This window comes from Mus musculus, chromosome 2 (assembly GCF_000001635.26).
Source record: "Mus musculus strain C57BL/6J chromosome 2, GRCm38.p6 C57BL/6J".
NCBI classification, from domain to species: domain Eukaryota; kingdom Metazoa; phylum Chordata; class Mammalia; order Rodentia; family Muridae; genus Mus; species Mus musculus.
Genome location: NC_000068.7, coordinates 53,191,586 through 53,219,221, shown reverse-complemented (window position 1 = coordinate 53,219,221; position 27,636 = coordinate 53,191,586). Strand labels below are relative to the sequence as shown.

The 27,636-nt window shown below is 37.4% G+C and overlaps 1 protein-coding gene across 1 annotated transcript; it reads right to left on the bottom strand.

Annotated features, from left to right (window-relative positions):
* Arl6ip6 (ADP-ribosylation factor-like 6 interacting protein 6) lies at positions 1 to 27,138 on the bottom strand. The gene is made up of 4 exons (NM_022989.4): positions 26,700 to 27,138; positions 24,885 to 24,938; positions 16,171 to 16,303; positions 1 to 1,927 (listed from the first exon to the last, which is right to left on the bottom strand). The coding sequence occupies exons 1-4, from the start codon at positions 27,097 to 27,099 to the stop codon at positions 1,834 to 1,836; spliced, it is 681 nt and encodes a 226-aa protein (NP_075365.3). The 5' UTR covers positions 27,100 to 27,138; the 3' UTR covers positions 1 to 1,833.
* Between the last annotated feature and the right edge of the window lie 498 nt (positions 27,139 to 27,636).

Genomic DNA, 27,636 nt, shown 5'->3' with positions numbered 1-27,636 from the left:
GAAGTGGAAGGAGCCATTTTAATTGGGGTGATAATGGGAATGGGGCTTTACACAGGTAGAGAGGAGATAAAATAATTTTATAATTTGAACATATCTTTGTAATAAAGAGTCCTTTAAGGGAAAGGTAGAAGAAAGAATGTAAGATGCCTGAGAATTAAAAAAAAAACACTAATTCAAATACACAGATTTCTTTTTCCCCCTGAAAGATAGAACATGAAGTTGGATGGGTGGGAGGTGGAGGGAAAGGAGATGATATAGAAAGAGTTGGGGGTAGGGAATCGTGTAAAAAGAATAAAGTCAAAATATATTGTATGAAAAATCCAATAAACAACAAGAACAATCATTTTAAAAAGCATAATTAGTAGGGCTATTAAGTCATGAGACTGGCATTTAGTAAGAATCTATCTATCTATGTCCCTCTTCATCACTCACTTTAATTGGAACATTATTAGCCATTTCCAATTAAATGGAAATGACCTTTTTTGGAGAATATAGAGAAAATGTTGAGACTTTTAGAACCCTTGTGTAGTAACAACAGTAGGACTGCAGATGTAACACACACACACACACACACACACACACACTCACTTGCCACTTAGCTAGAATACACACTGACTACACAATGTTTTCCTAATCTAAATTTTCCTACAGCCAGGACAAACAGCTGTGTAAACCACACAACTTTCTAAGATTGAGGTGACTTTCTACATACTTAAATAGCAAGCAAGACAGAGAAACATTTAAAGCTTAATTAATAACAACAAGAACCCTTGATATGACAAGTACAGTATCTATAATATATTACAACATACATATTACAGTTAAATTATATGTACACATACAGAGTATCAAAATACCTTTTCTACTTTGGCAACTAAATACTCGAGATTAAAAATAAACAAGTTCAAACATTTCTACATACAAAATTTTTAGGTTTTCATTTACTAAAAATGAAATAGTACAAGTTTGCTACCCTAATATATACATCAAAATAAATACTTTCAATTGTAGAAAATAGAAATGGCTAAAAGTCTCAAATTTCTTAACATTATAACAACAAATAGTTTACCCTGAATTTGTAGTATGTTTTTGTTAAAAAATATATTTACTTAATCTTAAACTCAAGTCAATGTACTTTAATTCTTTTTGAAGAGACAAAATACTAAAGGACAGGTCTACACCAGCTAAGAAATAAAATTTACAGCCATATAGGTATAAATGTAATCATTTAAAACACAAATGCAGTATTATAAAAATCTATAAGACACCCAGGTACACTCCACAAAAATATAAATGCACATATGCATTCTACTGATTATCAAAAACTCTGATTTATGTAGCTTCTACAAAATGTCAAAGAATAGGAATTGTTTTCTTTTTTATGAAATGATCTCATTGTGCAGCTACAGGCTAGCCTCAAACCCACAGAACCTGCTTCTGTCTCCAAAATGCTGGGCTTGAAGGTCTTGCTAACACACTTGGCCTCAGTACTGTTTTCCTAATATAGTATATAAATATTTCTACCTCAACCACAAATATCAGTATCTGTTAGTAAAAAATGGAATATACATAGAAAGGTAGGCAATGTCATGTATTCAAGTTTCCAAGTTTGATTTCAATTCAAATATTTTCTGTAACTGATAAACTACATAAACAAAAGTAAAAAGATGAAGTAAACATCTTATACATTGAAGAAGTGCCCTCTATAAGGTCTTCCATAATGATGATAGTAAGTATCTGATCACATTTCAAAGTCTTCTGAGTCAGCAATTTCGTTTCTGCTACTTCAAAAACCATCATGACTTTCACCAACAACGTTGCTCTAGTGTAGGTTTACATGAGGCACCATGCCACAGTGAGAGCAGCGACAATACCATTCAAAATTGCCATGCTGTAGCCCATGTGGAAAGAATGTCCAGTCAGTTTCCTAGTGAAAAAGGGAAAGAGCACAAATTAAGAAAAGGGAAAAAAAGAACATGTAATTTGGTATGAGAAAACGAGTAAGATCTAAAATAAAACTAGTAAATACTAAAATACTTAAGATATCACAATGAGTTGTCATATCCCCCCCCCACCTCCCCCCCCCACCCCCCCCAGACAGTGTTTCTCTGTGTAGCCCTGGCTGTCCTGGGTAGACCAGGCTGGCCTCAAACAGAAATCCACCTGCCTCTGCCTCCCAAGTGCTGGGACTAAAGGTGTGCACCACCATTGCCTGGCTAGTTGTCCTGTTTTATACATTAGTGTATAAGTTAAAAAATACTGGACACTTGCAGGATTTGTACAGGATTATCCATCTTAAATTCTCTTTTAAAAGTCTTCGTAGGGACTGAAAAGGTGGGTCAGTGGTTAAAAGAGCTTCCTGCTCCTCCAGTGGACTGCCCAGCACCCAAACTGGGTGGCTCATTATTGCCTATAATACCAGCTCCAGGACATCCATAGGCATCTGAACAAAGGCACAAATGGCAAACACAGCACATACACAAACACACATTACAATCTTAAAAATAAGCTAACAAGAAAGTCCTGATTTCCTGGATAAAAATGTATTTTTAATTTTATTAGTACAAAGTCGATTGTGTGTGTAGCATCAGCAAATTTGTTACATTACAAGCAAGTCTTCTACTAATAGCACTTCCCTGCCCTCATTCTTATTTAGCGCTAGCTTAAATAGATGTTTCTCCAGTATTTATCCTGGTCATATAATTTTTTTTTTCGGTTATAGAAAGAAGCTATTCCTTTGAGCTTATGTGAACGAGTTAAACTTGAACACAAATGTCAGCTTTCATCTTAATATGACTATTTAACTGTAGTAGCTTCCAACAAGTTTCTAAATGACAGCAAAGAAACATCTCTAATTTATGATTACTGAGTTTCAACTACTTCACAAAATTTATGTACATGTAATTTTTCCTGACACTTGCTTCTTATAAGTTTTTTGCAGGCTGGGCAGTGGTGGCGCATGCCTTTAATCCCAGCACTTGGGAGGCAGAGGCAGGTGGATTTCTGAGTTCCAGGCCAGCCTGGTCTACAGAGTGAGTTCTAGGACAGCCAGGGCTACACAGAGAAACCCTGTCTCGAAAAACCAAAAGAGTTTTTTGCTTGTACTTTTCTAAGTATTCCATTAACTACATTGTAATGATAAGTTTTTTGCTTATTGTAGCAGAATGGCATATTCTTAAAAAGGGGACGGCAAGATAGCTCAGCAGTATATATGTCTAACATCTGAGTTTAATACTTGGAACCCATGGCAGGAGACTCACAAAAGGTACATTCTGACTGCCACACATGTGACAGGTAAAAGTGCCTGTCATGAAGTTTGATGAACAGAGTTTGATTCACAGAATCCAAGTTGTTCCCTGACCTGATAGCCAAACTAGCATATAAGCAAACAAACAATAAATGTAAAAAGAAAAAGAAATGAAGGTTGTCCTCAAATATTGCCAGAAGGCCAAGTGTGGCAGCTGGCTGTGGCTTCCTGGTACAGAGCTACAGGTCTGGAGTAAGTTACAAAGGAATGGAGGCAGGCTACAAGGAGAGGCTGAAAGGGGCTACCAGAGGGAACTAAACTAGGAGGATCCTGGATTTTCACTAAGATGTGAGTAGCAAAGGAGTGGAGATAGGCTTGGGGAGGAGGGGTCCAGGCAGGATGCAGCAGGACTAATGTTAAGTCTGAAGAGATTGCAAAAGAAGACAGGAAAGAGGATGACACTCTCCTACCTGAGTTCTAGCCTACTGTAGAAACATAAACTTCTGATTCTTCTATCTCTACCTCCAGAGTGTACCACCACACCCAATTTATGCAGTCAGTGCTGGTATTCAAACTCAAGGCCCCATAAATGGTAAGCAATCACTACAAGAACTAAGCTATATCCCTACCTCTAAAACTGCTTGAGTACCAAATAGAAAATTAAAAGAAAAAGAGCAGGTGGGCGTGGTGGCTCACACCTTTAATCCCAGCACTTGGGAGGCAGAGGCAGGCAGATTTCTGAGTTCAAGGCCAGCCTGGTCTACAGAGTGAGTTCCAGGACAGCCATGGCTATACAGAGAAACCCTATCTCGAAAAACCAAAAAAGAAATATTGTGAATAATGTCAGGTTTCCTTAACAATACAAGTTTTTTTTTTAATAAAAGGTTTATTTATTATTATATCTAAGTACACTGTAGCTGTCTTCAGATGCACCAGAAGAGGGTGTCAGATCTCTTACAGATGGTTGTGAGCCACCATGTGGTTGCTGAGATTTGAACTCAGGACCTTCAGAAGAGCAGTTGGTGCTTTTTAACCACTGAGCCATCTCTCCAGCCCCAATACAAGTTTTGATTTCTTAAATTTAAGAGACACGGCAAGGTTTACAATAAAAAAGAAGCAGTATGGTGTATGTACAGAACCAGAAGTAGAACTCTCAAGATTTCATTTTATCCCTTTGTAGACTTTCTTTCTAGACTGTCTCCTGGTCTTTGTGACTCCACAGGCCTGTAAAACCTCACTCTATACTGCCAAAGTGGCCAAGAATCTGAGAATAGTAAGTCATGAGCCTAGGGAAAACCTACTACTATTATTCTGTTAAAGGATCTTAACAATAAAATGACTCCTGAAAATATACTGCAATACCCATAGATCAGAGTATCCCTCAACCATCATCAGAGAAGTCTCTACTTGTAATAGCTGGGAACTAACAGAGACACTCACAACTAAACGATGTGCAGAGAATGAGACTTGAGTACACATCCTTGAGTGGGTTGTCTTTATCAAAACCCTCAAAGCTCAGAGATCTACATGGAAGAGAAGGCAGAAAGTTTTTAATAGCGAGAGGTGATGGATAACTCTACGGAAACAACATCTTTCATATAGACACAACAGGACTGATAAACATGAACTCAAAGAGACTGAAAGTACACACAGAACTGCACAAGTTCAAACCACACAAAATCTCACTGCTAAGAAGGGAAAGTGGACAACCCTTAACTAAAAAGATAAACTGATACTGCTGGCAAAGGAAAATCAGTTTTCTCCAATACTGTTACTGGGTATGTGTACTGGCTAGTTTTATGTGAACTTGACACAAGGCAGAGTCACCTGAGATGATGGAAATGCCTTCATAAGATCAGGCTATATGTAAGCCTGTAGGGCATTTTTTAATTAGTGGTTGACGTGGGTGGTGCCACCCCTACACTGGTGGTCCTGGGTTCTATAAGGTAGCCCAGAGGAGCAAGCTAGTAAGTAGCACTCTTTCATGGCCTTTATATCTGCTTCTGCTTCCAGTTCCTGCTGAGTCCTGCCTTGGCTTCCCTCCACAGACTGTGATTGTGATTCACAATATGTAAGCAAAAAACCCTCCTTTACTCTTGTATTAGTTAGGGTTCTCTAGAGAAACAGAACATATAGAATGAATATATACATATTATTATAACACACACACACACACACACAGAGGATTTCTTAACATGGTTTAGATTGTGGTCCAGCTAGTCCAACAATGACTATCTGCCAAGAACAGGTCCAAAAATCCAGTAGTTGTTGAGTCCACAAGCATGCATGTCTCAGCTAGTCTTCAGTATATGCTATAATCCCAAAGAAGGAAGCTCTAATACTAGTGAAGAAATAATTTGCAGGGGAGAGCAAGAGCTAACAAGCGAAAAGGGAGCAAGTGTCTTTCCTTTATACCAGAAGAAGGTATGGCCCATATTACAAGTGGCACTTCCCACTTCAAGTGATCTAAGAAAAGAAACTTAAATGTGAACCCACCATCTTGGACTTAGTTAACTTCAGACTTGGTCATGGTGTTTCATCACAGCAGTAGAAAAGTAACTAAGACAGTGGGTGTAACAACCACACAACAGGACAGACCCCGTAGTGAGGCCAACACAAATGGACTTTGCCTGTACTTTTTTTATTGCGTTTTTTTCTTTAGAAAGGGTGCTATAAATTTGGGTGGCAGGGAACAGGGGAGGATAAGGAATTTGTTTCAAGAGGAGAAAGGAAAAGATCAATGAAAAAAATTTATTAGAAAGTGTTTTAATGCCGGGCGTGGTGGTGCATGCCTTAACCAGCACTCGGGAGGCAGAGGCAGGTGGATTTCTGAGTTTGAGGCCAGCCTGGTCTACAAAGTGAGTTCCAGGACAGCCAGGGCTATATAGAGAAACCCTGTCTCGGGAAAAAAAAAAAAAAAAAAGAAGAAAGTGTTTTAATAAGACTAGTTAACAAACAGAAGGCAGGGTATTAATTTAGGATCCTTTGTAATTGTAAAATTCTAATACTATTTCAAGCAGAAAGAATAAGAAAATACTTGAAAGAAATTACATACTTGTGCATAGGGTTTTTTCTACCACTTAAAAGGTTACTTAACAATATTATCTATACTTAAAGTAGAACAATGTTATAGGGATTTAAACACATATTTTATTCCCAAAGAGCCAATCCAGGAAATCCAATAATAAAATAAAAATTAATGAGTAAGTTAATTTACTAGTTTAAAAACTTTGATTGTTCATTTAATCATATAATAAGACTAAATAGACAGATATCATTTATGGGCAGAAGCAAATGGTTTCTCGACTTAGAACCCTAAATGTGGATTCTATCAGGCTTAAATATATTTCCCACTACATTTCTGAAATAAGATGGAAAAAAAATGGGAAATGCTGTTCAATGAGAATAAAATGACTGAAAACAGTTACAAAGAAAGGATGATTATAACAGGACAACTTCCATGTTAGAAGATGTTGTACAAAAGAAACTACCTTAGTTTAGTGCCAAAGAAATCCTTTGCAACAATACAGACACACACAATGAAGTGCTCATGTGGTTCTCACCAGTGGTTTGAGTCAAACTCTAGAGTCAGACATGGGTTTGAGTACCTCTTACAGAGGTATAAAGATAAATTGTCTGATCTCTTTGGCCTTCAAATTCCTCTATAAAACTGACAACAAATTCACCCTTAAAAAGTTGCTGTGAGTACTACATATCTATTGCACAGCAAATAAATGTTAGCTATACAGCATGAATGTGGGGAGCCGCCCTCACATTAGCCGTTACAAGATGGCGCTGACATCCTGTGTTCTAAGTGGTAAACAAATAATCTGCGCATGTGCCAAGGGTAGTTCTCCACCCCATGTGCTCTGCCTTCCCCATGACGACAACTCGGCCGATGGGCTGCAGCCAATAAGGGAGTGACACGTCCTAGGCGGAGGATAATTCTCCTTAAAAGGGACGGGGTTTCGCCATTCTCACTCTTGCACTCTAGCTCTCTTGCTCTATTGCGCTCTGGCTTCTAAAGATGTAAGCAATAGAGCTCTTGCTCTCTTGCGCTCTGGCTCCTAAAGATGTAAGCAATAGAGCTCTTGCTCTTGCTCTCTGGCTCCTGAAGATGTAAGCAATAAAGTTTTGCCTCAGAAGATTCCGGTTTGCTGCGTTCTTCCTGGCCGGTCGTGAACGCGTGTAAGAGCATGAAAAAGAAAGCTTATTTGCCACTCTACACTTCTTTCTTCCTTTTAAGCAAACACGATATCTTAAACCAAGTCATCTATAAAATTTACAAATAAACCTAGGAGGCAGACTACAATACCATCACTGGCTATAAAACATATGTGATTTTACTTTGTATTTTTCTTATCTCACTTATTCGAGATCACTGTTCTCATTAAAATTCACTAGGAGAGCTAATGATACGGATTGCCACCAAACGTGACAATTTGAATTCAATTCACAGTCCTACATGAAGAAGGAAGAAAATGGATTCCTCCAAGTTGTCTCTGAACCTACAATTACATACCATGGTATGTGTGGTCACACACAAATGAAACATGTAGAATATACTATGAGCATATTATTCCCACCTGGATTTTATATTGAAGGTAATTTCTAGCAATACATTTCTTTTGCCCGATCTAAAGCTTTGTAATTTTATAGGACGGGCACTTCACATACCTTCTTTTTGTTCACAGAGACTTGATAGAAGGATTATGATTTTTCTTATCAGTCATAACAGTTATGGCAAACCTGGGTGCATTTCCTTTGCCTTTCTGATTCTTAAATTCCCATTATTTTCCTCACCACTAACTTATATATCCCCTACTCTGTAACTTAGCCTGAAAAATATTTCCCAGATTGGCGAGGAAGGAAACCTTTATAGTATTACAATCTAAAAAGGAGAAAAGTATGTAAAAACATGTGTGTAACACAGTTCTAAACCTATTCTAAGTTTTCCTGCTTCTTCTAGTCTATATAGCCCTTAGCTGACCTCCTAGTGCTCTAGTCATTAAAGCACAAATATTCAGGTGTTAACAGCTATACCACAAAGTGTCAATTATTGCTTGTTAATATGTAATTTAAAGAAATCTGCCTTATCCTTAAGACTATATAATTTGCTAGACACAATGGCATCCCCTGGAGCTGGAGTTACAGGTAGTTGTGAGCTACCAGATCTGAGTGCTGGGAATGGACCCCTGATCCTTTGAAAAAGCAGCAAGCAGTCTTCAATGCTGGGCAATCTCCTTAGCCCTCAACTGTTGATTTAACCAGTAACTTATATTAATTGCTGACTGAGTTGATCAAGAATTCATCTAGAGTATATAGCATAAGCTGGATTTAAAAGCACCTCCTTGACTTCAAAACACTTTCTAATATAATAGGTTGTTTCCTATAATTTATAAACATTGTGGTAATGTAAATAAAAATGGTTCTCATAGACATTATTGAAGGAGTGGCCTTGTTGGAGGAGTAGGTGTGGCCTTGTTAGTAGTGGCAGTGAGCTTTGATGTTTCAAACATCCCAACAAGGCCCGGTGTCACTTTCTGTTGCCAAAGGATCTAGATGTGTAACTCTCAGCTACCTCTCCAGCACCATGTCTACTGTATGCTTCACTGCTTCACACCAGGAAGATAATGAACTATCTCTGAAACTGTACACCAGCCCCAATTAAATGCTTTTCTTTCTAGAGTTGCAGTGGTCATGGTGTCTCTTCATAGCAATAGAAACCCTAACTAAGGCAGTTACTTAACACATAAAAAGTGGTTCAGTATTCTCAGTGCTGCCCAGGCTTTTTAAAACTCACAAGTAACATATTAACAGCACACCAAGTACAACAGCACACAAGTGCAAATCAATCAGCTAGATTATGTTATGAAACAAGGAAGCTAAAAATAAATGTTAACATAATTTCTTAAAGGATTTTATTTCATCTACACATATCTCCATGCAAGAGTAATAGAATATATTTCATAATAAATGCATGTGCCTCTTCCAGAAGCCACATTATGCTACCACCAATATAGTTGTTAATATATGCATTGCAAGTGACGGCTCCAAACAGTCCCAAGTTAATGAAACTTCATGACATTCAGATATCAAAGCTAAGTCCATGATCTATTTCTTTTGTTAGTAGGTTTTTTTTCTCCTACTGCAATTAGCCATCTGTTCCATTAGTTCATGATAATAACAAGTCTGATTCAACAAGGAAGCAGCTTTCTAGCAGTTGTATGAAAGAAGGTAGAGTTAATTCATTGTGATCAATGTTACATCTAGTGTGCTTGGAAGAGAAATTTCTAATTTAAATACTAAATCATCCACTTTTGTTAATCTACAACGTTTATATTACTGCCTAAGATAACCCACAACGTTTTCCTATAATGTTTCATTACTCATTATGACTTTCTTAACTACAATGTGAAGAGCACTGAGAAGCTACAGAATAACCCTAGTAACACATTCAAAACAAAGCCTCAAGGGTATATAAAAAAGTACTCTAGCATAGTATGCCAACCCTAAAATCTACAATTCTCTAGAAAATTTATATTCAATATTCTACGCTTTCTGTTGCTCCCAATAACAATAGTTAAAACAACATGCACCCAAAAATCCCATGGAAATCTAACTGCCTCAGCATCTACTTATACATAGAATGCTTTCCAGAAGAAGTAAAGCATGTAAAAGTGGCACATTTTAATAAAAGTGTGATGGTTTGTATATCCTTGGACCTGGGAGTGGCACCATCTGGAGGTGTGGCTTTGTTGGAATAGGTGTGACCTGGTTGGAATGGGTGTGTCACTGTGGGTGTGGGCATAAGATCCTCACCCTAGTTGCCTGGAAGTCAGTCTTTCACTAGCAGCCTTTGGATGAAGACATAGAACTCTCAGCTCCTCCTGCGCCATGCCTGCCTGGATACTGCCACGCTCCCACCATCATGATAATGGACTGAACCTCTGAACCTGTAAGCCAGCCCCAATTAAATGTTGTTTTTTTTATAAGACTTGCCTTGGTCATGGTGTCTGTTCACAGCAGTAAAACCCTAAGACAAAAAGACTTATCAAAATAAGTTAATAAAGCAATTTTTAAAAACCTTGTTGTTTTGAAACTTATGCAGATTCTAAATGGCACCTAATGTGGTGCATTTAAAAGTATGAGGCATGCATAATGCTAACTTTAATAAAATTTAAAATGTACTTTCTGAAACTAAGGTATGTATCAAATATCTGTGGTTGACAGTGCAACAGAAAGGTGAATAACCCAATTATTTAGACCAAAAAAAGAAAGAAAGAAAGAAAAAAGAACAAAGGCAACAATGTTAGAAAATCAGCAGCTATTCTACTCACTCGTTTGTATCTCAAAACTGAAATACTACAGATTGGCCATCTAATTCTGTAGACTGTTCTTTAAAACAGGTTTGTGGGAAGATCATATCATTCTCTAACCTTATCAGTTTTAGAAATTGTTAATCTGATAACTGTAAGGTTTGTTTTGACTATTAATGTCATACCAAAAATAAGCAATAAAGCAACCAGTAATACACCTGAAAAGCACCAAATTTCTAAAAATATAGGCCTGGATTTATGCTGATTTCTATAAAGTGAGTGTATGTGTTCCGATTTGCCTCATTCTGGGAAATAAATTTAAGATGCATCTGAGGCATAAATACTCTGAGTCAAGTTACAATACCTTTTCTTGGCTGAGTAACTTCAAATGGCTTCAAGATTTGAAGGATGACATAAGCACGGACTTAAAAAAGTAACCTAGGAACATTTGAAGTCTCTGCCTTTTAATAAATTTTCATATTGCAAACAAAGAGTTAAGGCTATTAAACTGCACAAGGAAGAGATATTAGGATCTCTAGTTCCAGGCTCCCTTCAAATTTGTTATGTAACCCAAACTAGCTTTGAACGATGGCAGGACTCCTGCCTTAGTCTTGTGAACCCTAAATAATTCTTCATAAAGCAAGTAAGCATTGTCAAATAGGCTCATTTTTCGTTGTGAGATTCATGCTGAGCTGTTACTAGAGAAGGTGGCTAAAGATTTATTTCCAAGAGCTGAAGTAGTCTCCACACCACAGCATGTCACTTCTTTAGTATTACTTAGGAAATATTTCATATAAAATCAATTTCTTAGTAAGTTATTCAACAATCTAAGCTTTAGATTCAAATATATGATATATCAAAATCGTAAAATTTTAAAGTTACATTTACTTGGGGGAAGAAATGCATGACATGGTATAAAAGTCAAGGTAGAGGACAGCCTGTGAGGGATTTTCTCCTTCCAGAGGATCAATCTCAGGCCACCAGGCTGGCAGGAAACACCTTTACCTGCTGAGTCACCTTTCTACTGAAAGATGTACTTCTCTTCACATACCCTTTTATCAGCTTAAAACCTGAAATTCAGAAATGTCTAGTACACTTGAATTCCATAAAAGAGTTCACCCATTCTTGTAATTATAAGCAAACTTTTTTCTCCTTGGAAATAAGTCTGGATGTACATTCACTATATAAAAGAACAGTCTATCTTTCTGACAGAGAATACTTCCTGAGGGCTAGGAATATAGCTCAACTGCAGTGAAAGGCCTGAGGCTCAATGCCTGGCAGAAAAGTTAAGAAAGATTGCTTAGCAGAACTTGTAACTCCCTTCACAATGATCTGAGCTTGAGCTAATTAAGAAGTCCACCAGTCCTATGTAAGAGTGCTTGACATTTTGTAATGTTTAGATTATATAAATTAACTTTAAATGCAAGTATTAGGTGTAATATGTATAACCAATAAACCAGAAATGCCTACGTTATTTTGGTTTTATAATTCTACAAAGTATGTAAGGGGAATAAACTGTTAAATTTGACTTCTGACCTAAACAATGGACATTTTCTTCAAGTTAGTAACAAGGTTTTCAATTTTCTACTAAATTTATTATAAGTCTCAAGTAATATTTTTATTATAGATAGGATTTTCAAAGTTAAATGGTTTTATATCTAGCACATAGAGTAACTGCAAGCTTACAGTTAGACCATTTACCACTAGATGGTGCCTATACAAAGGTAATGTAAAATATGTTGGGTTTAAGGAAAAAGTGTCACTGATTTGGAGAAAACAATGAATATGAGAACAGATGTTAAAAACAAAGTTGTTACTCTTATTTAGCAACACTGCAGAGGTAAAACTGACATTATTATAAAAGCTTAAAGTTAGATGTCAACAGAAAAACAATTAGTAAAACTATTACTTTATTTTATAATATAGAAGTCAGTGAGTTAATGAAGCAAAGGAAAAATAGATGATGCATGTTACATCTGAATGTACAAGTTGCTTCAGTTCTTGGGGCTTGTTTTCTTCATGTTATAAAATGGAACAACACTAATAATAACATTACAGGTGGCTTAGAGACTTGGCTCTTTTCCCTATGAACTTTATTTGGAGTCTCTAAGACATCTCTAGTATTAAAGTACTAGTTTAAAAATTGTACTTTTAGGAAGAATTCAACGTCAAGGTAGATATTCTACCTAACTTCTTCAATCACAAAGATTTAAATAAGATATCTGGTTCTGCCACTAGCCTATCCTGGAACAAGCCGCAAGATAACTTAACAGTCTGGGTTTTCCTTGTATACAGTAATTTTATATATAGATAGATGCCGCAATATTAAGTAATGACTATACATGCAATTTATGTGCTTGTTTGGAACTCACTCCTAAGACCCAATGAATGAGGGAAACAAGTTGGAGATGATCATGTGACATTGTGGGGGAAAACAGTAAATTATACAAGATTGTTATACTAAATTATAACCTAATAACAACTATGGAATGCTATGGATACTTCTCAAAATCTAAACTTCTGCTTTGTAATTTAACAATGCAAATTCCAAGTAGCTAAGACAAAGTTCTCCATATAATTATTTTATAAATCTAATAAAGGAAAGTTTTCACTTTTACATAAGACTTTGGGAATAAAAACAAAGAAAGGTACATTTTCAAAAAGGTACTAAATGAACTTTGACAGGAAGACGGTTCCGTGCACTTATAAACTTAACTAAATTAAAATGATACACCGGTGGAAGGCAAGATTGCTCAGCAAGTAAACAAAGTATGTGATCTGAAGCTATCTCAGTTTAATGGGTAAGCTTGGAAAAACTGACTTCAATCCCAAATGGTGGATTGAACCCACATAGTGGAAGGTGAGAACTGACTCCTTCAACTGACCTTGACAGGTTGTGCTATGGCATATGTACATGCAGCAATAGCAGCACATAAATACAGATGAATAAAATGTAATAAAAATTTGTTAAATATAAATAAGTAACAAGAAAAGCATTTCATTTTTAGTATCAATCTAAACTAGTTATTCAATACACTAGTTATTAGCTAATTTCACTAAATGGTTTACCTCATATTTACTAAATAGCAAGAAATGTTACTTTTTAATTTCATTGAGAATTTTGTTTCAGTAAAATGTGATTCATAAAGTGAATAAGTAAAAAAATAAATAATAATTTAAAAAGATAATAGCTTTGATTTTCTTCCCTTGAAATTATTCTTTTATTAAAACCCATGTTTTAGTCTATAGACTAACAAGACTGTTTAAATAAACCAATTACATTTATAAACTGGCTATCATGAAAAATAGTATACACATGGTGATCCCAACTCCTATTTCTAAAACAATCATAAAGAACAAAAGAATGGAAAAAACATACATTAAAATGTTGGCAGTAGCTTTCCCGATTTGTTATTTCCACTGTCTTAAAAAACACACACACACATGCCACAGTCCTATTTTTCTCTTTTTGAGACAAGGCCTCATATATCCCAGACTGGCTTCAAGCTTGCTATGCAGTCCAAGGATGGCCTTGAACTAGCAAGGATGACACAACACACGGACAACTAACTGCACACTGTACAGTGCCAGGGAGGAAACCCAGGGCCACATGCATATGAACCAAGCACTCCAGCAACTGAGCTACATTGCAAGGACACCTTAACAAAGAATCAGAAATATTTTTAAACAATCAAGAAACATGCTTATATTAACCTAATTTTAGGTAGTAAGATAACATGATATATTATAAAGTTATTTTTATTAAAACATTACATTTCTATCTGATTTCTAAGTAAATAGTCTAAAGATTATAACATTTTCACAAGAAAAAGTCTATTTTCCTGTGCAAGGACTCACTCTACTGGCTACACAGAGAAAATATTCGTAAGATCTTTATGAAGTAATTGTTTATTTTCATGAACACTAGAGGGCAATGTTTGCATTTTCAAACTGAATATCACTGTGTGTTTATGTGTATACTTAAATTCCGTATGAATAAACATAAAATAATTTGGTATTTTATATTTACTTGTAAAAATTAACACAAACACAGTATACTAAAATATATTTTATAAGTGCTTTAAGACTTCTAAAGACTAGATGACCAAGCACACAGAGTATGTGATGCAGCACTATCTGATTTTAATGGCTACTAAACATCTGACAATAGAGGTTCTTTATTTCTACTTACAATTTAATAAAAAGATTAATTTATTAAAACTTAGTACAATTAGTTAACCGATCTTTAGGAGAACACTAAAATTCTTTAACCTTCAAAACTCTAGTTGCCTGAACAGCTAGCATTCAGGGACGATGTCAAATAAAAATAATAGAAAATTAAGTATATCACATAAGATTTACAATCTCTATTAAAGGTACTGGGTGTTAATAGGTAGCAAAACAGTATAAATTAGAACTCTGTTATGTCTTTGCCAAATAAACTTTCTGAATGAATGCTACCCAAGTTATCCATATAGTATGGTATTCCAGTATAACTTTTCTTATATTTAATTGTGAATTAAGTATTTATCAACTTCAAACACAGATCCATAGGCATAGAATTTACATTTCAGATACACACGAGTATTTGTGAAACATTTAAAACATGCGACAAGGTAAATACTTTTTTTTATAAAATATGTATTTTCACATTTTGTTTCAAGTAAAAACAAAATTTTTAAGCACATATTTTGAGGGAGGAAAATATATGAAGTTTACTAATAATGAAAGTAATAACAACAACTATGTTAGTATTATAGTAATACTGATAGTTATCACTATTATGGCTTCCCCTTTACAGAGGCCCTGAAACAGACATTTTGCTTAAGAGGTAGAAACAGACATTTTGCTTAAGAGGTAGAGTTGGTAATAACAATAGTAACAACTGTCATAACTCACATAAATTTAACTGAAATTAATTTTCACATCTTCATTCTCCCTCCCAATTCCATTTGTAGAAAACTAGAAATCTCTGAAGTTTTTTGCAAATACTATTTAAGTCAGAAGTCTCTCAAGCACTAGACCATTGGCTACTGAGTTTCTGATACTCTTCGAAACACAAGAAAATACAGTGCAAAGAAATTCCACTACAAAAACACATCAACTCTAGTCTGGATCGCTACACTGGGCACCAAATATGCAAGTTAATTAAAACATGAGGTTCAAATCCTGAAAAAAGTCTAATTTGAGAAATAATTGTTGTTGAATCTGGCCACACACCTGACAAAAACTTTTCAAACTTTGCATTTTGACTTTGTAAACTCTTACACCTAAAAAGAAGTCATGAAATTTTCTTCTTTGATATGTGATTTTCAATTTTTAAAAATTACATTAACAAGATAGGAAACAAGATAGGAAATATCATTCTCCAATTACTTGAAGGTTGAGGCCTAGACACTTGAAAAAAATCTTGTGTTGGTTTGTCTTATATACTGAAATCTAGAGCTTCAACATATCCCAGTTATGCTTCTCATAACTTTAGTGTCTTTAACAGAACTGACATTAATGTACAATAATGTGCACACATACACAACACACACACACACACACACACACACACACACACACACCTCAAACAAACAAAATAAACCTAGAAACACTTACTTGAACCTAGCAGGTGAAAGAGGAGTGGGTGGAAACATTCCTGGTTCAAATGAATCAAAGTAAGTCACTGTCCAAGAAAAGCTGCAACAGGACAATCCAGCAGTTAGAGATATTATCAGCAGAGACCAGAAGCCTTTAAGGGAAAAAAGGGAAAAATTATTAAAATAATTTAAACCAGGATCTTCATGTCCAGATGCTGACGTAAATTTCCTAAAAGATTTGAGCTTAATACATGTTAACCCATTTAATGTACAAATTACTAGAACACAGTTAGAGGTGGTATCATTAAATATTTTAACAAAATTATTGTGTGTAAACAAAGACAAATTCTACCTAAAAATATAAGAAATTTGATTCTATAACATTCACCTACAATGAAAATAGTCAAAACAATTTACTCTCAGCATTAGCATGCTTCTAGTTTGCAGTTATTTCATGAGCAATAGCTGGCATTTGCTACTGCTTGGTACCCAATGCTTTCTTCCATTCCAAAACAAACACTTTTGGTATATCAACCAATTGTGGAGTATTTCTTCTTTATAATTTTCCTATTAAAATATTCTTGCTCAGTATATAAACTAAAGTTGAACTCCAGCCTACCAAGGTCTTGGGAATATAAATTGGTTAATTTATAACATTTTTTCTCACAGGAATCAAATCAAAGTCATGGTATTACAGTGAATTCAAGTTGAAGCAGAAGAAAGATACAGTGACAGGACACAGGAATAAACGGATCTGAAGGGTTTATTTTTAAAGGTAAACAATTTTATGTCTAATCTGAAGATTTTTAGACACCACTCAACTCACTCTGTTAAAGGGATAGTGAACTGCTGGTAATCTAATTCTCTTTAGTAGGAGTAGTTTTATTTCTTACAACTTATTTTCTTTAATTTCACGTGTATGAAACTTTTACCGACATATATTTATGTCTACCATATGTGTGCTGGGTGCCTGGAAAGGTCAGAAGAGGGTCTCAGATCATCTGAACTGCCACTTTGTAGACCAAGATGGCCTTGAACTCAGAAATCCACCTGCCTCTGCCTCCCAAATGCTGGGATTAAAGGCGTGTGCCACCACCCGGCTAATCTCACTGTTTAAAAAAAAAAAAAAAAAAAAAATCAATGAACAAGTTACAAAATGGCCTGGTGATATAGACTGGTAATGTCAGGACTTTGGAGACCGAGAAAGTAAGATCAGGAACCTGAAGTCAGCCTTCACGTGACTTACATAGGAACTTGCTTACAATTATAATCCAATACAGAGATATATGTATATGTGCTATATATGGGTAAAAGTATATTTACTTAGGATGCTGATAAAAAAATCCCAGAGAAGATTGAGAATTTACCACTAATCCTCTGTAGGAAGAAGAAATGGTAAACAGGAGAAGCCTATTAAGAAGAATTTAAAATGTTTACCCATGTGAATTGGGGGAGGGGGTTGAACAGGGTCTTACCATGTAGCTCTGGCTATCCTGGAACTCATGGCTCCAAACTCAGACATCCACCTGTCTCTGTTTCCCTATGCACCACCCAACCTGGCCCATGTGATTATTTAATAATCTATTCAAAAAATAAGGGAAGAAACACAGCTGGGAATATGGTTTATTTGGAAGACTGCCTGTGTAGCATGTACAAGGCACTGGGTCCTTCCACAGTGATGGGGATGCCAGTAATCCTAGCTAGCATTAGGGAGGTGAAAGCAGAAGTATCCGAAGTTCAGGCCCATTCTTCCAGATACTGGGAATTCAGGGCCAGAGAGCTATATGAAAGTAAAAGCAGGTTCCAAAACGATTTCTCTAGTAAAACAGTTCTTTTTTGACAGAAGAGGTTGAGGTAAGTTGTACTATAATGTATGTATCATCATATTCTGATTGCTTCTTAATAAGCAATATATACTCTTACTAAAAAGTTCACATGAGATGTTTCAGAATTCCAGAAGGAAAGACAAACCACCAAAGAATGAGAAGAATTAGCAATTTTCTTGCTACCCAAAAATGCAGTAAGGCCTGGGTGAGGCAGTGTATGCCTCTGGTCCTAGCTACTAGGGAGGCTGAGATAGAATGATCGTTTGTGTCCAGGAGTTCTGAGCTGTAGTGTACTATGTTGAGTCAGATGTCCGCACTAATTTAGTATCAATATGGTGACCTCCCAGGAGCAGGGACCACCAGGTTGCCTAAGAAGGGGTGAACCAGCCCAGGTCAGAACCAGAGCAGGTCAAGACAAGTAAGAAACTGCATTGCATTGTTTGTAAATCTTGTGGAGCTTAGTAGCAGAGACAACAATGGTGACATGTAAAAAGCAAAGTAATTAAACAAGAAAATGTACAAGTGTTTTGAAAGACTGACCCGATAGTTCTCCTTTTTCCTGAACCACACCCCTTTTTTCATTACAACACAAGTGTGTGGCAAAGCAGAAGAAATACTTTTTCTCTGGTTCTATTTCGTAAAATTACAAAGCTAGTACATAGATTTAATCAGGTATAGAAATCATAAAGCTTCTAGAAGAGAAAAAATAGTGCTCTGTTTGGGATACAGAGGAAGTGTTTACGTGGAATACAAGAGAATGATGTCCCTACTTGGAATAAATGCATGTTGTGTTTGCACTGAACTTGTGATAAAATGAAAGAGCACCATTGGGCTTCTTGACAAGGCCATCCAGAAGAAGAGATACACTAGACAGGAATGTGGTTTTGCACATCTTGGCAGATGGCCCAAGGATCATTCTGCAGATACCTCTAAGTAGGGTACAGAAATAGCATATGGTCCTGTGGTTTAAGTACTACATCTAAAAGGACATATAAAACAGATGCAACAGTAACTCACTTCGGCAAATGTCCTCAAAATGCACCTCAGTTTCAAAACTCTGGCAGTGCCAGGCTCTAGGATCTTAGCCTAGCCTGGGACCAACAATCATAAAGGCTGAAATGCAACCTTCATGTTACCTAGTAAGAACACAGCAGAAATTACAAAATTTTGTGAACTATAATTTGAAAACGTTTGTATTGGCAAATATGTATTATTTGTTGTTTAAGTGAGCATCTCCAAAAAGAGGTAAGCATAGTAAGTTTACTCCAAGATTAGTGTAATTTATATAGTCTCTAAAATAAATATGCTAATCAAGAAAAAAATTTCAAGATTACCACCTACAGTGAAATGATAAAATTTCCAGATACCTAAAAATGGTAAAGAGGGAAATAACATCTAAAACTCAATATCCGATCACCTAAAACCAGCCAGGATCTTCCATCTCAGAGCTTCCGGAGCACATCTGTAAATACAAAACTCATCTAAAAGCCATAGAACCTAACTCCAACAATTTTGTCATGATAGCTCCAAAATGAATCCTTAGGTAACATTTTAATACTATTTATGAATTCATGTAACTTAGTATTTAATTAAGATAAAAAACTGGAGGCACATAAAATAAAGTCTTCTTTTCCCCTGCGATTTATGCATGCCCATAGCTAGTTAACTCAAAGCTTGCTAGCATCTTTCTAAAAGCCAACAGATCCTGGAAATGCAACATACAGAGTACTCAGGTGAAGTGTTCTCTGTACCACCCAGAAATAAAATTCTTACTTTACTGCTTTCACAGAGCAGTAGTGTATGTGGAAAGCTTTTCTTATCAGTACACAGTTACAACAGCCTCACCACATAGTTTTCAGCCTTTTCACTATTACAAAAAAAAAAAAAAAAAAAATTGCAAATATAACATCGCAAACAGCACATTACACAGACATATGTTTCAGATTTTCAGTGTGAACTACTTTCAAAAGTACAGACCTTGAACTTTGAACTAAATACATACATCTATCTTCTCTTGAACTCAATTTATTAGTTGATACAATGATGAAACTTCATCTTATTCATGAAGTGAAACTTACTGGTTTAGTTGTCTTTGCATTAGTTGTAAACTCAGTGTTTACGACTAATGCAAAGACAAGCAGAGTGTAGATTTCCTACTCAAATTCATTGTTAGTGCATCTTTCAAAATAAATTAGTTTGAAGATTCAGTTACTCTTCAGATCAATATCTGGAATTGTATTTCTGTAAACTTTTCCCATTAAAAAGTTGAGAAAGAAGTGTGATGAATTCTTATGCATATATCACTCAACTTACTAATGACCAACTCTGCTGACTCTGTTCTCTGCACCTGCTTTTTCACTATACCAGAGCAAACGGTGTCATTATGCATTTTCTGAACTAATATACTGATGGACATGAATGGTTTAAAAAGTATTAATATTTTTGGCATACTAAGTATATTAATGTAAGACTTTTTTTTAAAAAAGTATACTGTGGAACATATAATTTTAAGTCAATTTAAAATTGTGCTTTTTCTTCCTCTTATAACTACTTTTTGAGAAAGGGTCTTACAGACCACGTTGGCCTTCGTACTGCTTCAAGGATAGCCTTGAACTTCTGAGTCTCCTGTCTCTGCCTCCCAGTATGTATTATGGAGTCTGGCTAAAGTTTGTTCTTCTGAAAGTATTGTTCTTCCTGACATTCCTGTTGCATTTGATACAAATATTAAACAATTCATAATCAAAGCCCTGATAAACTCATTTTTGTTACATTCTTCCAGTCTACTGACTTTTGTTTTCTCTTTTCTCTACTTACTTTTTAACGAGGCTATTCAATCTTTCAAAGATGGTACTACAGCAGAGGGTAGCAAATTTTTAGTGAGTGTTTTGGTAAAATATTTGCATTACCCAGCACAAATTCAAATAACTGTGCTTTTCCTTAATAGTCTGTGGGTTTAATCAGAAAAATCATACTTTAAACCAAATTCTGAGTTTATAATTTTTGAACTTAAGGAAGAATTTAGTGAGCTTTTCTTAACATCTATTTCACTATGGGTCACTTCCAGAACTTTGGCTTCTCTTTGAAACTTTTAACGGTATTTCTAAAATTTTGTAGGATAAAGTCATGAGGACAGGAACATCATTATTCCTCTGAAAAAGAAAGTTTAAATTTTCAATGATTTCATTTCTGAAGACTGAACTCAATATTTGTCGGTTATTTCTTCCCTGAACATAGGCGAAGTCGTAGAAGCTTGTTAGGTATACAAACTATATGAGTAGCTCAAAAATAAGAACAACTTGTTGCTGAAAAATAAACCAAATCTGGTCTTTCCCATATAAGGAATTTAAATACCAAATGTTAAGGAATGACTGGCACATGCGCAATCATGTTTATAAGCTGTGTTTGTAAGTGTGTGTGTGCATGTGTGTATGTATATGTCTATATACATACACACATAGGTCAGTTGATTTATTTTATTCTGAACTAGGAGTCTTTCTATGTTGCACATGCTGGCCTCGAGCACCTAGACTCAAAGAAACCATCACCTTTCCAAGTAGCTGAGTCTAAGGAATATAAATCAGACCCAAACTAGAAGCTTCCTAAGTCACTAAAAGCTTTCCATCAGTATAAACTGTGACACACATATAAAATACTAGCTCTACATATTTTAGATGAAGTATTTTCTGCTAAAGGTGATTTTATGTACGTCTCTAAGTATTTTCCCAGGTTTACCTAAAACGAAAGGCTTATTCTATACCCTGGGAAATACTAAAGACCGAAAGCATACTGCAACACTGAGTTGTCAAATGTGAGAGAACTTGGAAAACTACAACCAATGCAAAAGCCATTGTGCAAAACTAAGTAATTCAATGTTGTGTGCTTAGCACGATCAATCTGGCCTCAGAACAATCTTAAAAGAGGAATGAGTGAAACGTGTTATTAATAAGTAATTCTATTAACTTCCCTGGAAAAATAAGTTCAAAGTAAGGGATGATTTGCAAGAATTTTAAAAGAGCCTGAGCTGGCGAGGTGACTCAGCAGGTAAGAGCACTGACTGCTCTTTTGAAGGTGCTGAGTTCAACTCCAAGCAACTACATGGTGGCTCACAACCACCCATAATGAGATCTGATGCCCTCTTCTGACGTGTGTGAAGACAGATACAGTGTATTTATGTATAATAATAAATAAATCTTTAAAAAAAAAAGAGAGAAGAGCCCAACATCTGTAAAACCTGCGGCGCGATTAATACCATTCAAAGATAGTAACAATCACTTTGCCTGATGACCTCTGTACTAGTCTTTTTTTTTTTTTTTTTTTTTTTGGTGTTTCGAGACAGGGTTTCTCTGTGTAGCCCTGGCTGTCCTGAAACTCACTTTGTAGACCAGGCTGACTCTCAGAAATCCGCCTGCCTTTGCCTCCCGAGTTCTGGGATTAAAGGCGTGATTCAAACCAGATCAATTATCTCTCCCAAACACTCACCTTTAATCTCAGCACTAGGGAGACAGAGGCAGGCTGATCTCTGAGTTTGAAGTCAGCCTGGTCTACAGAGAGCATTCCAGGAAGGCCAGGGAACAGAGAAACCCTGTTCCAAAAACAAAACAAAACAACTCCCCCAAAAGATCTTCCAACGCTTCATAACAAACCTTTCTTTAAAAAACAAAGACAAAGCCGGACGTGGTGGCGCACGCCTTAAATCCCAGCATTCCGGAGGCAGAGGCAGGCGGATTTCTGAGTTGGAGGCCAGTCTGGTCTACAAAGTGAGTTCCAGGACAGCCAGGGCTACACAGAGAAACCCTGTCTCGAAAAACCAAAAAAAAAAAAGAAAAACTACCACCACCACCAACAACAACAACAAAACTCAAACTGGAAACAATAACAACAAAAACAGGCTTCCCATTAAGAATTTTTTTCATGGAAACAAAGATGAATGACTAAGCCAACTTAGCAACTTTCAAGTAAGATTTTCTAACAAGTATTAGAGCTTACACTGCTTTTTAACCTGTTACAATTTACCTTTCAATTTTTTTTCAGGTTTATTTTACTTTACTGTTTATCTGAATACACATTATAAGCCATGTGCATGCCTAGTGCCCTTGGAAGGAAAAGAGTGGTCGGTGCCCTGGAACAGAGTTACGGAAGGTTGTAAGCCACCATGTGGGTGCTGGGAACCAAATCCAGGTCCTGTGCAAGAGCAGCCAGTGCTTTTTAACCACTGAACATTCCAGTCCTTACTTCCCAGGCGTTTTAATCACACCTGACCTTGAATACATTTCTGAAAAAACTGAGCTCAGAAAGAAAGAAAAGTGTGTGTGTCTGTGTGTGTGTGTGTGTGTGTGTGTGTGTGTGTGTGTGTGTTGGTTTGGATGACGGACACAGCACCTAGTTCAAGTATTTAAAAGTGGTTTTCAACCCACGGTCCTTTGAGTACCTGCATAAGAACTACTCATAAAAGCAAATATCCTTGGACCCAACCTTGGGCTGAATCGTAATTTAAAAGCACTTAAACAAAATAAAAGCAAGTCACCAGACTGATAATTACCCACGTCAAAATGAGAAATGTTAACGTAGCTACATTCCTACCTTACTGAGACTTACCCCAGCCCTACATCAGTATTCAAAAATATTTGCAGGGGTCAAAATTTTTATGTCTATAGAAAGAGAACCCTTTTTATGGTTGAGTACTTTCTGTGCTCTTGTTATTTTTTTCTACAAAATAAAATCAACCTACTATCAAAATATTGAGGCAGTTTTATGATAAACTTTAAATGTATCTCATTGAAATATTAATGTAACAGATCTAATAGCATTATGCCAAAAGACTAGTAATAAATTGTCTAGTAAATAATACAAAATGATAAAACATTATCACAGAAAAAGGGTATATGTGGTGGTTTAAAAGAAAGTGCTCCCCCCCACCACCTCCCCTCATAGGTAGTGGCACTATTAGGAGGTGTGTCCTTGTTAGAGGAAATGTGTCACTAGGAGTGGGTTTGAGGTTCAGATGCTATAGCCAGGCCAGTGCCTCACTGTTCCAGCTGCCTGCTGACCCAGATGTAGAACTCTCAGCACCACATTTTCCTGTATGCCGCCATGCTTCCCGCCGTGATGATAAAGAACTAAAAAATCCTCTGAATTGTAAGCCTGCCCCCAATTCAATGTTTTCCTACATAAAAGCTGTCATGGTCATGCTGTCTCTAAGTGATACTGACAGCATTTATTCTCCACTAGATTAGAGGCTCATAGAGGGTTCTGTCTTGGCAGTTAGTTCTGTTGTAAAAATAGCTGTTTTCCTCATTCTGAATTTTAATAGTAAAATATATCACTAGATAAAATTCTAAACTCTTCAAAATTATCTACGAGAGAGACAGACACCATCAATAATCCTCTTCAGTAGCTATAAACTACATAATGTATGATATTTTGGACAATGGAAACTTAACTGACTCAACTAGACATTAATGGCAAATAATTCTTATTTTAAAATTTGTATCTCAAGACAAACTGCGTACAAATACATGTGGACATTCTTCTGAAGTCTGTTTCGGATACTATTTATATTGGCTAAGTTTGTGAGCAAGTTTCTAGTTTTAAATTCCTGAAGTAGTATAAGGAGCTTCTTCCAAAACACAATTAGAAACTACTTCAAGGAACTAGTGGACCAATGTCATGCAAAGTTACGTTGAATACTGTATACATGCATTAGTGGCCCATTATAAAATTATGAAAATTATCTAAATGTATACCTAAAAAGGAAATCTAGTAACATTTACCACAAACATATAAATAACACTACAGAACCAGCTACACATGACATATGTAAAATATTTATCCCAAAGCCTCTATAACTTAAGCTTAATTTGGGAAAACTAAAATAAGCGATTGGATGAATAAAATGATCAGTTCATACCTAACAGCCCAGTATGTATATCATCTTCATTTTTCAAGTTTTCTGCATGCAATTCTGTAAATACAAAGAGGTTTAGGTAGAAGAGTAGTTAGTGTTCCTTCATGACATGAATATCCAAAGGCATTTTGAAGACACTGTTCAATGTCAAAAGGACCCTAAAGTCAGAGCTAGGTTAAATTTCTGATTTACTACCTTCATGCAAATAGCTCTACAAGAGTCAAGTGCAATAAACACGAGACTAGTGTTTATCTCCTGGATGTGTTGAAGAAAATTTGTACAAAAGAAACTTCAGGGCATAACAGAATTTGACTTCAGTTCCTCACTCCATTCTCCAAAATGCCACTGTCCTCTGCAATGAACGTCTACTCATGGGTATATACCTTTATGTTACAAAAGAAAAATAAACTACGTGAATAACAAATCTATCATGGCTGAAGTGGGAAAAAAAACTGTTGAAGGGCCACCTGCATCCCATTAGGGAATGGGAGGAAATAAAGCAAAACTGAACTGGAGATTTAATTTTAATTAGTAAAGGCAACACAAGAATGAGTGTTGAATCCTTTTAATACAAAATAGTTTTCATGTTTCTATTTCTCAAGAATTGGCAAAGTCAGCACTAACTGAATTAAAATCTCTTTCTACTACAATAAATACTAAATCATACAACAAATTCAAATGGGGGAAGAGGGTCTTTCTGAGCATTGCTATTTGGACAATATGTCAATTTCTGACACAGTAGAATAGGCTTGTCCTGAAATAACTCTACCTGATTACAAGGGAAAAATAGAAAAACCATTTTTGCCTATAAAAGTAGAAACTTAGCCAAGCCGTGGTGATGTGTCTTTAATCCCAGCACTTGGGAGGCAGAAGCAGGCGGGTTTCTGAACTCAGAAATCAAGGCCATGGCAAATACAGTAGTGGATGCTCACAGTCAGCTATTGGATGGATCACAGGGCTCCCAATGGAGGAGCTAGAGAAAGTACCCAAGGAGCTAATGGGAACTGCAACCCTATAGGTGGAACAGCAATATGAACTAACCAGCACCCCGGAGTTCTTGACTCTAGCTGCATATGTATCAAAAGATGGCCTAGTCGGCCATCATTGGCAAGAGAGGCCCCTTAGTCTTGTAAACTTTATATACCCCAGTACAGGGGAATGCCAGGGCCAAGTAGTGGGAGTGGGTGGGTAGGGGGGCAGGGCGAGAGGGCGGGGGGGGGGGGAGTATAGGGGGCTTTCAGGATAGCATTTAAAATGTAAATGAAGAAAATATCTAATAAAAATTTTTAAAAAAGAATATTAAAAAAAAAAAAGAAAGAAAGAAAGCCAGCCAGTTTGGTCTACAAAGTGAGTTCCAGGACAGCCAGGTCTATACAGAGAAACCCTGTCTCAAAAAAGAAAAAAAGAAAGAAAGAGAGAGAGAGAGAGAAAAGTAGAAACTTGGGATGGGGTGGGGGTGGGGATCCTTGTCCTAGGTTCAGAGAACAGTGCAAACCCAGCATGTCTCTTAACATCAGCCTTAGGACGTACAGCAGTACTTTCTTACACGTACTTTTTTGATCCTTTTAAAAGTAAGGGGCTCTGCTGTTTCAACTCAAAGTGTTCAATGCCTTTACGGCATTAAAGACTGTAGATTTAGCCAAAGATCTTTTCTAAATGGGTCTCATGACGGAGCAAGGACGTCCATCTAGGGAGAGAAGACAAAAGGGACGATAGCAGTCTCGAGGGAACGCTTTGGGAGGAGAGTGTGAATGGGGGCGTGTGATGTACTGGCTGCACTTTACGCTGGACAGCCTTTCAAGGCCTGGGCTTCAATACCTTTAACGATCATGTAGGCGATGGCGAGAAGGAAAGCAAGGAGGACGGCGAACAGCAGCGAACAGAGAATGGAAAGGGCTTGGATGGGCCACCGCCGAGCCTGGGTTCGCTTGGCCGCAGTGGCCGGGAAGATGCCGTTGCGCTTATCCGGCAGGACCGGAGACCCGTCCCCGACCCGGGGGAGTAGCGGGGCCCTCTTGGTCTCCGACGACGCCCTGGCTGAGAACTCTGCCCGCAAGTCGCGGGCCACTTGGTCGCATCCCTCGTCTTCGTCGCCTTCGCCCTCACCCCAGCTGTCCCCCTGAGTGTAGTCGGAATACCCGGGCCGAGTCGCAGGGCCTGGGGTAACCTGACGGCGCCTCCGCGCGCCCGCAAACCTCCAACTCTCCACGAACGACATGGCGGGAAAGACTGAGAGTCCCGCGAAGGTCGGCTGTCCACCACCGCCACGCCCCGCCCCGGCTACAGCCAATCAGAGACGGCCGTCGGCGGACCCAACCACCGCGCGCAGAACCGTAGGGGAGTGCAAGAGCGGGTTACCCGGGGACTCCGCTTCCGGAGGCGCCGTGGGAGCGCGCGCCCATGGCCCGCCGCGACAACACTCTCATTTATTCCACCCTTTCGGGTCCTGTGGGCACGCACCTCTCGAGCCCCATGACCGCAGTTCCGCGCCTTCCTAACCGCCAGTCGCTTCCTCCCTCGGGCGAGAGATCTCTGTCTTTACCGCTCCCCGCCAGATACAGTTCGCGCCTCCGCCCTTCACTATGCCGGGCGCGCGCGCAGCTCTCGAGTTTCTCCCCCCCACCCCCAAAGGCACGACCCCCTCCCCAGGGCAACCGCGCGCGCGCGCACTAGGCCGCTAACGCCGGGTGCCGCTTCCCCCGCCCCACCCCCACCCCACCCCTGGTGGCCTCAGGTTTGTGGGGCGAACGTAACT